General features: G+C 39.7%; 1 protein-coding gene across 1 annotated transcript in view; it reads right to left on the bottom strand.

The window, feature by feature from the left end:
• Positions 1-13479, bottom strand: part of PNLIPRP3 (pancreatic lipase related protein 3) — a 53115-nt gene that overhangs the window by 31842 nt on the left and 7794 nt on the right. The window contains exons 3-5 of the mRNA XM_049790439.1: positions 7021-7069; positions 3964-4207; positions 3184-3367 (exon numbers count right to left, since the gene is read on the bottom strand). Of these exons, the coding sequence (XP_049646396.1) occupies positions 3184-3367; positions 3964-4207; positions 7021-7069 (477 nt within the window). The remainder of the gene's footprint in view (positions 1-3183; positions 3368-3963; positions 4208-7020; positions 7070-13479) is intronic.

Below are 13479 nucleotides of genomic sequence, written 5' to 3'. Positions count from 1 at the left end.
TTCACATTCCTTGAGTACTTTTTCCATTGCCTGATCGTTTGTCTTAAGGTTCTTTTCCAATTTCTTCTGCTGTGTTGAGTTTTTCTGCATCTCATCTTCCAGCATGCAGATTCTGTCCTCAGCTGCTTTTATCCTGCTGGCGAGGCCATCTACTGAGTTTTTCAGTTCAGCTATCGTGTTTCTCAGATCTATTATTTCAGTTTGGAATTTTCTGATTTTTGTCTTTGTGTTTTGTTCAGATCAATCTATGCTTTCTCTGAGTTCTACAAACATCTTCCATCTTGCTATTCTAAACTCCTTGTCTGAGAGGTTAATTACATGGTCGAAGTTTTTTAGGTCATCCAAGCTATCATCTTCATTCTCTGTGCATGTTGATTGCCTGCGAGGTTTCCCCATTTTCCTGCTTGTAGTGTGATTTTTTCTGCGTGTTGTGGTGGGGTTCATTGGGTAGAAAGAGTGCACGCTGCAAAGCAAAGCGGAGTGGCCGCACTCTTTTGGAGCCTCTGGGAGTGCTATTTTTCTGGGGACTTTTCGGCCCACTCCCAAGAGGTTTCAGAGACAGGACAATGGAAAAACACACACACAGGCAACACTCATAGTCTGGAATCACTGGGCGGGGGTAGATTTTCCCAGCCTGACGTCAGAAACAGGCGACCTTCCTTTCTGCAGAATACTGTGGATAGCTGGTTTTCATGGTCTGACACAGTTCTTTGGTGCTCCTGCCCTTGAGTGAGCCTCTGGGAGTGCTATTTTTCTGGGGACTTTTCGGCCCACTCCCAAGGTTTCGGAGACAGGACAGTGGAAAAACAAACACAGGCAACACTCACAGTCGGGAATCACTGGGCGGGTGTAGATTTTCCCAGCCTGACTTACGCTTTTCTTATGCATATTTTACTTTGCCTCAGAGGGAAAAATGGTCCTTTATTCATTTAGTCTCACATTTTTGTTGTTTCACTCTTCTTTTGTTCTTTTTTTTATTTTTTTATTTAAACAACTTTATTACATACATGATTGTGTTTGGGTTTCAGTCATGTAAAGAACACCACCCATCACCAGTGCAACATTCCCATCACCAATGTTCCAAATCTCCCTCCTCTCCAGCCAACCCCTGCCTGTACTCTACACAGGCTTTCTATTTCCCTAGTACATTCTCATTATTAGGATAGTTCAAAACATAGGTATTTCTCTAACTAAACTCATCACTCTTTGTGGTGAGCTTCATGAGGTGAAGTGTAACTTCCAGCTCTTTTCTCTTTTGTGTCTGAAAGTTATTATTGCAAGAATGTCTTTCATTTTTCTTAAAACTCATAGATGAGTGAGACCATTCTGCATCTTTCTCTCTCTCTCTCTCTCTCTGACTTATTTCACTCAGCATAATAGATTCCATGTACATCCATGTATAGGAAAATTTCATGACTCTCTTGACAGCTGCATAATATTCCTTTGTGTATATGTACCACAGTTTCTTTAGCCATTCGTCTGTTGAAGGGCATCTTGGTTGTTTCCAGAGTCTTGCTATGGTAAATAGTGCTGCAATGAATATAGGTGTAAGGAAGGGGTTTTTGTACTGTATTTTTGTGTTCCTAGGGTATATTCCTAGGAGTGATATAGCTGGGTCATATTAAAGCTCGATTTCCAGTTTTTGGAGGAATCTCCATATCGCTTTCCATAAAGGTTGAACTAGACGGCATTCCCACCAGCAGTGGATAAGAGTTCCTTTCTCTCCACATCCCAGCCAACATTGCTTGTTCTCATTCTTTGTGATGTGTGCCAATCTCTGGGGTGTGAGGTGGTACCTCATAGTTGTTTTGATTTGCATCTCCCTGATGACTAGTGATGTGGAGCATTTTTTCATGTGTCTTTTGGCCATTTGTATTTCTTCTTTGTCAAAGTGTCTGTCCATTTCTTCTCCCCATTTTTTGATGGGATTAGATGTTTTTTTCTTGTAAATTTCTGTCAGTGCCTTGTATATTTTGGAGATTAGCCCCTTGTGTGATGGGTATTGGGTGAATAGTTTCTCCCACTCAGTTGGGGGCTTTTGTATCCTGGGTGCTATTTCTTTTGAGGTGCAGAAGCTTCTCAGCTTAATGTTTACTTTGAAATATAGTTGAAGTCATATGGTTATACTAGCATTAACATAAATGATACGAATGCACCTCAGCCCCACTAAAGAGTCCAAGATCCTTGAACACTGTCCCTCTCACCTCCCATTTGGTCTTCATTGTTGCTCCCTCTGTTGTTGGGTTATCTGATTTTGTGACCCATGATCAAGGGTTTGTCATCTTTCCTATTGTCTTGACCTTTCTTTGTTTCTCTATAGAACAAGATGTTATTCTATGTTTTTCACATGCCACAGACTTTTTTTTATTTAGAGAGAAAATGATTAAACCAGGACCTGACCACTATATAATTCTTGAAGATACTTTGCTGAGATGCCATATTTCACTTTTAAATGTTCATCTAGCTGGGATTTCTTTGACTATTTTATATAAAGTATATTATGATTAATTTTATATTTAATCAATATATTGTTAAGTAAATATAATGTTCATTTAATATTTAATATAGTAATATATTGGTTTAATTTTAGTATTTTTTAGTTTGACTAGGTAATCAACATATTTTCAGTGAATATTGCTTTTCCCTGTTCTCATGCATAAACCTCTATTTTTACTTTTATTAATTAAATTCCTCCTTTACAAGTAATTGTTCCTCTGGTTCCTTTATCTTTGGAGTCATTATTTTTTAATTTATTTTGCAGTTGAAATGCTTTATTTCTTCACTGACCTAAAATTTTCCCCAAATAAGTCTCTGAAATATAGGACATTACATAAAGCTAGTTATCCTCTGTTAAGGAATATATATATATATATATATATATATGACAGCAAAATCTGGAAACTAGAATAATTCAGTTAAGAAATGCTGATCAGAGTGACAAGGCCCAGACACATTCCCACTAGTGGGGAGATGATTCCAGCCCCCATGGAACAGAGTTATGGGGGGTGTGACTTGAATTAAAGAAAGAACTCCAGGCTTGTGTTAAAGTGGAGACTGTCCAGATAGTTACAGGTAGAGGGAGGTTGGTTTTCCACATACCCCCAGTGCAGCTGGAAAGATGACCCTAATACAGACCAAGGGGATTAGAGGGGAAGGTAAGTCAGAACTGTGGGAGGAACATGCCTGAACAGGGAGCAGAATGAAGGGGCAGCCCAGACCAGTGATGGGGAGACTCTCTTCCACAGCCTTTGGCTACAATTTCAAATTTAGGAATCTCCAGGTTGAGGAAAGTGAGATTTGGTCTTTTGAGTTTTGTTTTAATTTGATTTGGTTTGTAGTTTGCATCAAATCCACTTGGCAGTCCAAACTGACCTCAGGATACACAATCATACATAAACATATTTTACATCTGGCTTTACTGCCCATCTTCATCTATTTTTCTACTAAATCCCACACATGTTGGTTACAAAGAGCAGCCTGAGTTCTTCTCTATAGTAACCTTACCCTGGTCTCTTTCTGAATCCCCAAGCCAGCTGAATACTGGAGCACAACTGGCCCCAGAGAAAGATATGGTGAAGGGATGAGAGAGAATCCAAAGGGAAACCAGGGGTGCCTGGAAGCACATTAGAAGGACAACTTTGAGGTTAAAGGTTAAGGAAGACATTTTGGGAACCCATTGAGAGGCCTAAAGAGTAAAAAGGACCCAGTGGGATGGTCTCTGTGTTAAGAGAGGATTAAAACAGATCAAAAGCAGAGGATCAAGAGACAGTTCAGGACTTCTTGTTCGAAACTATCTGAGAGATGATGTCACCTCAAGTCATAGTGACAGCAGGGCTGTATGGTGAGAGGAACTGGGGCGTCAAAGGAGGAACCAGACAGCCATGTCTATTTGCTGAGTAATGGGCTGTGAAGTGTGACAGAAAGAAAAGTCAAGGGTGACATCAAGACTTTGGGCTGCTATACCTGAAAGACTAGAATTGCCAGAATGAGATGGGGAGGTGTAGAAATGTTGGAACGGATTTTCAGGGTATTGGTGGAAAGCCTCATTTTGATCGTGCAGAATTTATGCACATAGCCCTCCCTGGAGAGATCACAGTGGCTGAGAAATACAGGAGACAGGATTCCAGAGTGAAGTTCAGCAGATTTGGCTTTGGACATCATGTAGTATTTAAAGCTATGAGTAGGCATGAGATCACTAAAGGAGTGACTGCGGGGAAACAAGGATGGTCCTAAGGCTGAGTGCTGGAAGAGTAAGGAAGATGAAGGGGACCTGGCAAAGATAGCCAAGAAGTGGCCAGACAATTAGGAGGAATTGAAGATATTGTAGCATCTTAGAAGTCAAACTAGAATCTTCTATATTCAAGAATGCCAGGTACCACCAGGCCCAATTAGAGATGGACAGTTAACTTCAGGTTTATCAACAGATCCTGTGACATGTAAGTACAAAAGACAGGTTGGAGTGAGTTCTAGAAAGAATGGTAGAAGTAAAAGGAAAATCATAGAGACCGCTCAGAAATAGATCTTTTCAGATGGAAATGTATTTTCATGTTGCTCAGAATGATCCAGTGAACATGAGAAAAACTGGGGATGAAAAAGACGAAGAAGCATGTATTGCTGAGCCCTGTCTGTGAGCAGGCCAGTAGAACTATAGTCTTTTCCACTGTAGGGAGCAGGAATAGCCCTTGTGTGGGAAAGAAAGAAGACAGTTGTGTGTAGGGATAAAAGAGCCCTGGAGACGTCTTTGCTCTTTGTTTCTATTCTCTTACTGAAACAAGAGTCAGGGTCCTCAAATGGATTATTGGAGGTTCAAATGCAAGCTAGAGAGATACAGAAACCCAAGTACAGGAAAGTTGAATGAGGAAAGGAGACAAGGATAATTTGGCATTGTTGGGCCCTCTTTAGTTTAGCAACTATGAATTCACAGTGGGACAGTAAGAGCACGTTTCCTTCCAGATACCTTGAGCTGTACAGGAATAGGTACAACACAGGCAGGTATTGGATTTAAGAATAATTATGGTTCAAATGAAGCCAGAGAAGCAGAGAAGTCTGATACAAACACTAAGAATTGGACACTACCCAAGATGTTTCAAATAAAATACAGAGCTGCATAACATTTATATATGTATATCTGCATATATATAAGTACATATACATCTGTGGAAATCCATTATACAGTTGCCATAATGAAAAATGGAGCCTATACCACATGTATATTATTTCCTGTATTATAGCTATTAAAATTATAACAGAATCCATTTGCATCCAGTTCTTAGGCATCTGACATTTTGCAATTGGTGCTTGATTCAATGAGCTTCCAAACAGAAGTCGCTCCCTATTGAAAAGCTAATATTTCTGACAGATTCCAGAAAAACCTAATCAATCACAAGGGTGTCTCCAGAGCTTCTAAAAGTGTCTGATAGAGACTGGGCTATGGTATTTGTTGATTTTTTTTTCAAAGTGTAGAGGTGCTGGAGAGAAAGTATAGCAGGTAATGAGCTTGCCTTGCATGCAGCCAACCTGACTTTAATCCACCACACCACATATGGTATTTGAGCCCTGCCAGGAGTGATTCCTGAGCATGCATCCAGGAGTAAGTGTACAGGAGCACTGCTGAGTTTGGTCCTTCAAACATAACAAAACAATTTTTAAGATGTATAGTCCAGGGCTGGACCAATAGCAACAATGGGTAGGCATTTTCCTTGCATGTGATCAACTCAGGTTCAATCGCTGGCATCCATGTAGTCCCCTGAGCACCACCATGAATAATCCCTGAGTGAAGAGCAAGGAGTAATCCCTGAGCCACCACCAGGTTTAGCCCAAAAGCCCCCACCCCCAAAAGTGTAGAGTCTGGAAATATGACTCAAAGACCCGGGTTCTTTCTATCCTCTATTCCCCAGCACCACGTGGTTCTTTCCCACCCAGTACAAACAGCGAGGACCACTAAGCATAATTGGTGGTGAGCCTTCAATAAAAGGTGGAACAATATTCTTGTTCAAAGAGCATTTTGAGTTGAGGGGCAATCTGTGAGAAGAGGCATCAAAGTGGAAGCAGACTGGAGGGAGGAGATCTCTGAGAAGAGAAAGTGATCAAGGAGGTCTCAATTATTGTAGAATTATTCGTCTAACTTCTTTCCTGGGATAGCAGAATCATGGAAAATAGAGCAAAGCTCCCTACACAATCAACTCATTTTTACTGCCAGACCTTTCCTTTTTCATCCCATCATGGAAAACTGGAGGGAAGAGGGAAGGGAAGGAAAATCATAGAAAAACATTTGATTCTTTTTTTCTCCCCATCTCCAAGAATAGAATCCAGATCCCCCTGTGCCCCCAGCACATACACAGACACCCCAAGTGCTCTACTTACCAGGCCACATCCCTTTTTATTCCATTTTGCTTAAAAAATATCAAGTACCACTGTGCTTTTAGATTTCATATCTCACCAGAGTTATATAAAAAGAGAAAATCAATAGCTATGACATAGGCAATGTATAAGGAGCCCACAGTCTAGAGAGTATATAAATCAATGAATATAAAGCTAATTCATTAAGTTATATTTGTATAAGAAATGTCCACAAACCAACACCCTTCCACAAAATCATGACCTAAAAGAAAAAAAAGTCAGTGTGGACATTCCAACAGCATTAATTATTCAGTCAAACATCTATTAGGCATCGACTGTGGATTGGGTACTAAAGTCTAAAATATTTCCCTATGCTCACAGTTACAGTTATGTTCACACACCACCCAGAAAAAAAAGAGTTGAGACTTGTATGGGTATGGTACCCGACCAAGATCAGAAAGGCAAGTGAAAGGCCGAACTGGGCAACCACTATCAAAGCATCTTGACCTTTCCATTTACTGGAAAGCAAATGCTTTTCACATGCTCATTCAGCATAGCCAACTTGATGCATTTTTTTTTATGACAAACAAAAATACAAATACTTCAAGTCTGTATCACTTACACTTTAGATGTGAATATATTCATTATTTTTAAAGGAACATTATAAAAGATGATTCTTACCTGTGGATGTGCCGAACAATAGGAGAGTCACGATCAAAATTCCGAACATCTATATTGATTTATCTTTAATCACATAAGCTCTTCTCGATGATTTCTGCTTATAACATCACCTCAGTATAAACTAGTAAGCTGTTCTATTCCAAATGACAGTGCGCAATATTTATGCTTCAAAAGAGCAGGGAACACTGCCTTTAATTCCTATATCCTGCAAAGTGCAGGAGCCTGAACTTGTGGCTCCAGACTAAGAGGTGTAGTTAGTGGGGCGTGTCTTATGTTTTCTAATTAAAACTTCAGAGGTTTTACTGTTTCACCATTAGTAATATTTTGGTTTGTCATAAACTGATTCAGTCTTGAAAGTAATTTCACGGCCTTGGGATGCTAGATAACATTTCAAAATGTGGCTGTGTGTGTGTGTGTGTGTGTGTGTGTGTGTGTGTGTGTGTGTGTGTGTGTTCCAAACCAAAAGTTTTGTGGAGCTCTCTGTGTGTTGCCAAATCAAGCTATTGTTTAGAAATGCCTGAAGCCAATCACCTGGACTCCAAGGGAGGGCATGCTCCTGGGTAAATTCTTTTAAGCCAAAATTACAAGTGGACCAGTACTTAGGGGTTCTTATTATGATTACAAGATACACAACAGCAATAACAATCAGGAAACTTTGAAAAAAAAAAAGCATCTTTATTACTTATGACCTGAAAATTACACAGCACAACTCGGGCAGAATAAAGTTTAGGGGTGGGTGGCAGGGCACAGGGTTTCCAGGGTTAATTCTTCCTGGGTGAATTGAAGACAGACATTCAAAACTCAGGAAGAAAGGCAACAATCCTTCAAAGACAAAAAGAAAAAAGAGGAAATCTGGCACCAAGCACAGTGGCAAGGGAATCTGCCTTGCACATGGTTGATCCAGATTCAATCCCCAGCATCCGCTGGAACTGCCAGGAGTAATTTTTGAGCTCAGAACCAGGAGTAACCCCTGAGCACTGTAACATGTGGCCAAAACACCACCCCACCCCCCACTCTACACACCCTCCATAAAAGAAAAAGAAGGCAGAAAGAGTGTTCCCAACTGGTCAGTAATCAGAATTAGCTAAGGCTGGTAAGAAGACTGTTCCTGAGTGTGGGCACTCAAATGTGTAAATGTGTGTGTGTGTGTGGGCGGGGGTAGCCTGGCTCTTCTTCTTATGACTCCTGTGGCTGACAGGGTGTTGTTGATGGTCTTCTTTGAAGTTGATGTTTTGATCAGAAACAAGTTTTTTTTGTTGTTGTTGTTGTTTTTTTTTTTTACAAAAAGCAGCGAGGATTGTTTGGGTTTATGCCACACTAGACTTATTAACTGAGTGCTTTTTCCTTACACCATTTCTAAAAGCAAATGTCCACTTCATGCAAAAAAGACCCTGTTCAACTCTACACTGAGTTAACCAGTGAACATGGCTCTTCCGGTGATTGTATGTGTGGGAGTGGAACCCAGTAGTGGCTATCATCTGATCCAAGTCCCAACATGTGTATCCAAATTCTGGTTCTGCCACTAATTAGCAGTGACCTAGGTTATTTATATGTTTACTTATTACTAATAAATGATAAGTAATCACTTAGTATATGAATAGTACCTAGCAGTATATCTAGATACTATATCATGTTAATTTTATTACTATCATTTCAACTGTGCCAATGGATATGAGGAAATTTATGTGCACATATAGCTAACTATGACCATTTAACTCTACCTAGTCTTTGTAATATAAAGTATTGTAAGCTTGCATTTTGTGACTCCACAATGGAAAGTGGTGAGCAATCTAATCCACAAGTGTCCTTAGCCTCTCGATTTTTAAATGTTCATAGAATATAGCTTAAACTATTTATTGTTTTTTATTTTTCTTCCTCTTACCACATAGCAATAAAAAGTCACATGTCTGAGGCATTAAGTCCTTCCATGTAAATCTTATTGCATTATGCAAGAATCAGACAAAGAAAAGCTTATGAACATGGGTAGTTACAAGCCTTAGGTCAAAATAGTTCCTGGAACATGAAGCAGCTAGTCTACCCTGTCAGGTAGATATACAATCACCTGCAAATAAAATGCTCAGAAGCTGCCACATATGTACCCAGGAACTGTAAAAAGATATTCTAAAAGTTTCAGCAGTTGTAACTGGTCATTTTTTCCCAAGTAGCATTTTAAAAATCAGTGTTTTAAGCCACAGAACTAAAAATCTAATAAGTATGGTTATTAGTAGAGCTGATTTTTTTCTGATTAAGAGCTGAAATCCCAAGGGTTACTCCATAATGTCTAGATTTTAGTAGGTGCTTAATAAACTTTTCAAATAAAAAGTACACAAAATCTATAATAATAATGGAGGAAAAATTTAAACTTCTCTTCATGCCTCATAGAACTTTTCAATAAATCTGCTTGATTCATAGCATTTAATTTGGACATGATTAGATGATTAATCATTTACACCTCCTTCAACATTCTAGGACAATGATTGGGTTCTTTTTTGTCTTTGGAACTCCACCAGCTAGGAATAGGTCTTGCATAGCAAATACATGGTCAATGTTTATTCAAAGAAAAAAATAGCATTATATTTTTTATTAATCTTAAATCATTCAAGGAAATTCTTATTCTAGAGAGTTTTTCTCTGTGAGAGTTAAGGACCCATTATACTTGAACAATTATCTCTAATGATAAGGAGAATCCATAGATGTGTGTTGACAGTGTGGCCCTTAGACATGTCATCCAGAGAGGCTAACAACTGCTTTTAGAAGTTTGTCACAAAAATCCAATATGGCTACACATGACAGTACACTGAAACAGGCAAAGGAGCTGAACTCTTGATTGAGAATGGAGCATAATTCAATTAATGTTGTCTCTGACCATGTACATTTTTTGAGAACTTACTAAAGCAGAGAACCTTTCAAAATGTCATCATGAATATTTCAAGATTAATGTCAGAACTATAAAGGAGGTGGCTCTAATTTTTTAAGATCACTTTCTAGGTTATTTTTAATATCAGTTTAAAAGACCCAAGATTTCAAGAAACTGGTGCCATGGCCACTGGGAAAAGCAAAGAAAGAGTGAAATAGAAAGACAAATGTCTGAAAAATCTCTTTGCTCATTAAATTGTTCATTGGTGTCTCAGTGCTTGCTATACTCTAGGCTCCACACTAGCTTCTAATGATGCACAAAACAAAAAATAGAGACCACCAGGCCTTTTTGGATGCTACAGGGGAGAGGCAGTCAAACTCCTTAATTTTCAGAAGTACATTACAGAGTATGTGGAAAGGTGATTTAAGTTATCTGGACCAAAAATAAAATAAATTAAGTAAAGTAGAATAAGAAAACTGGAGAATTTAATTGAAGAAAGTTGTTGATCAATTAGGTGGATAAGGAAGGTCTTATTGAGAAGAAATGTGTGCAAAGGTTTGAAAGAGGACCTGTGAATTCACCCTTTGTCTACATATTTGAGTCAAGACAGTAGGACAATATGGCTGAAATAGGGGGGAAGAGGAGAGGAAAGAAAAGAGAAAAGAGAGAAAGATAGAGGAGTGATAAGAGAGAAGAAAGAGAAGAGAGAGAGTGAGTCAGATCTTATAGGTCATGGCACAACTTCAGTGGAGAGTCAGTCATCTGAGGACTGAGACCTGGCATGGCTCTGATTGCAATAGTTCTGGTTATTCTGTTGCCAACGGACTAGAAGAAAGCTAGGAGCTGTAGGAAGGTCCACTAGGAGTCTAGTGCAGTGACCCTGTGGGAGATGAGATGATGGCCACTGGGCTCAAAAGGGCAGTTCTAAGGTGGGAGGACTGTGTCAAGTGACCAACAGTGCTCGCTTGGTTATTATCTCTGTTCTTTAAAGTTTTTCATCTTGTAGAGGAAAGAATATAGAAGAGGAACCTCGATACACAAGACACAGTGGATAATATTAAATAGGTAAACTCATGTTTTAGCATTCACTATAAGATGCTCTAGACGTGAATATCATGTTTATCCTAAAAATGCTCCATGCACAAAGCAGTTCACCCCTGCCATTGATGAAGTGCCTAGAAATTGGGAAACCTTTCTTCTCTGATGTGTGGGCCCCATATTTTTAATTTATTATTTTAATTAATTTATTTTTAAGTGCTCTGACCCATCCCATAAGGGCCAGGCCTCCAACTACAATCTATGAATAGATCTCTAATGTCTGTCTATAAGGGGGTGTGAGTGTGTATGCAGTGGACTTCTCAACTCCTCAGGAACCAAGACCCTTCCCTTGCTCCAGTAAGCTGCCTCCCAGCTTCCAAAGTGAAAGGAAACCCTCTCAGCTCCCAATCTCTCGCCCCAGCAAGATGCTGCAGCCACCACTTCTGCTGACTCATTCTATGTGGCCCTTTTTCTTCCACCTCTCCTCAATGTAGACTGTTGCTTGCTACCGGATTCAGCTTCAGAGGGACCTCCAGCTCGAGCACACTACCAGATCCCTTACTGCGGCAAAACGTTTCTTATGATGCATGATGAAATGTGCATGACAAAATGTGTCCATGGTGCATGATGAAACGTGACCTGGATCTTATCCCTGCTTCAGACTATCTCAAAAGACAATGGGGGTATCCATATTTTCTTTGGATGTTTATTTTTTCAATAGTTAAAACTCTTAGTTTATTTCCATATGTAGAGGTAGCCTCCTCCATCCCTCACCCCCTTTTTTTGGGCTTGTTTTGGTTCTGCTTAGTGTGAAATTCCAGTTAGAAAAGTCTTGCTTGGGATGAGCTCAGGTCAAAACCAGGGCACAGAGATTGTATACCTTGCAATTTTTACCCCCAAATGCACCAGCAATATTATTTGGCATTGTTCCTTTTTGCATAGGCATACTAAAATGGGGAACTGTTGTGTATATAAACAAGTTCTTATTTAATAGGGACAAGAACCCATAAATTTTATAATATCAGGGCACCTTCTACCCTGAACATTTGTCATGTGGACTCGACTTGGACCTCATGTGATAAGACATTGACTGTCCAACCTCAAATCCCAACCTTACAATTTCCTGCACCAGAACCAGCACCAGGAATCAAAATCCCCTGCCCTGGGCGGAGGTCCTAATACTACTCTGGCACCAGCTTGAGCCAGGGTAGGTTCATATGACACTCTGATGATGAGTAAACAGCAACAATTTTGATCTCAGATAGAGCAACAATCTTGCTCTATCTCATCACCTACCAGTGAGATTAAATCAGCAGACCCTCTGTCCTAGAATAAGTGCAAAAGCTAAGATCACTAATTACAGAAGACTGAATAAAACAGCCACAACTGAGTGGAGTTTTTCCTGGTACCATAAAGAAAGACCCTGGAGGTGGGGAGGAAGCAGTGGCACAAGCAGTAGGGCATTTGCCTTGCTAACACTAACCTAGTATGGACCGTGGTTCGATCCCCCAGCATCCCATAACTGTTCCCCAAGCCAGGAGAGATTTTTGATCGCATAGCCAGGAGTAACCCCTGAACATCACCAGGTGTAGTCCAAAAAGCCAAAAGAAAAAAAAAAGAAATAGAAAAACCCTGGGGGGCTGGACAAATAGCATGGAGGTAAGGCGTTTGCCTTATACGCAGAAGGACAGTGATTTGAATCCCAGCATCTCATATGGTCCCCTTAGCCTGCCAGAGCAATTTCTGAGCGTAGAGCCAGGAGTAACCCCTGAGCGCTGCTGGGTGTGATCCAAAAAACAAACAAACAAACAAACAAACAAACAAAGTAAAGTAAAGAAAAGAAAAACACTGGAATTTGACAACTAACTTCAAGGGTAGAGACATCCTGTATCTCTTGAGCCAAAGGAATTTCCTTTCTAATTTTCCCAATATTTACTGTGCCTATGCAAAAAAACAAACAAAAACAAAATACTAAAAACTAAAAACCTTGCCACATCAGTCCCCATTAATTTTTTTCTTTTATTCTTCTCTTAATTTTATTTATATTGATAGCTTCCAGACAGGGGCTCTGCCTGCTTTTTTATTTTATTTAAACACCTTGATTACATACATGATTTTGTTTGGGTTTCAGTCATGTAAAGAACACCACCCATCACCAGTGCGCCTGCTTTGTTTTTTAATGAATCATCTTGTTCTGCCTCATATTTCTATATTTTCCTACAAATTGAGGAGGAAAAAGTGGATGGGATCCATGGGGCAAATGGTCTCAGGAGCATTGAGTGGAAATAAAAAATGGTCAGATCTAGATATCCAAACCAAAGTCAGTGGCAATGGAATCAAGAGACCCAAACTATAGCAATCTATACACAAAAGGGACCTTTACACTAGCAGTCCAGGGGGCTAAGGGTGGAAGTATGTGATGCATGCTGGGAAATAGGGCAGAGGGAGATCAATACTGGTGGTGGGAATGGCCCTAATTCACTGTCACTTTGTATCCTAAATACAACTGTGATTCACATTGGTCTCAATAAAAATTATTTAAATAAAAAAGAAATTTGTGAAAA

This window comes from Suncus etruscus, chromosome 17, assembly GCF_024139225.1.
Source record: "Suncus etruscus isolate mSunEtr1 chromosome 17, mSunEtr1.pri.cur, whole genome shotgun sequence".
NCBI classification, from domain to species: Eukaryota; Metazoa; Chordata; class Mammalia; order Eulipotyphla; family Soricidae; genus Suncus; species Suncus etruscus.
This window is presented reverse-complemented; position numbering and strand designations above follow the sequence as displayed.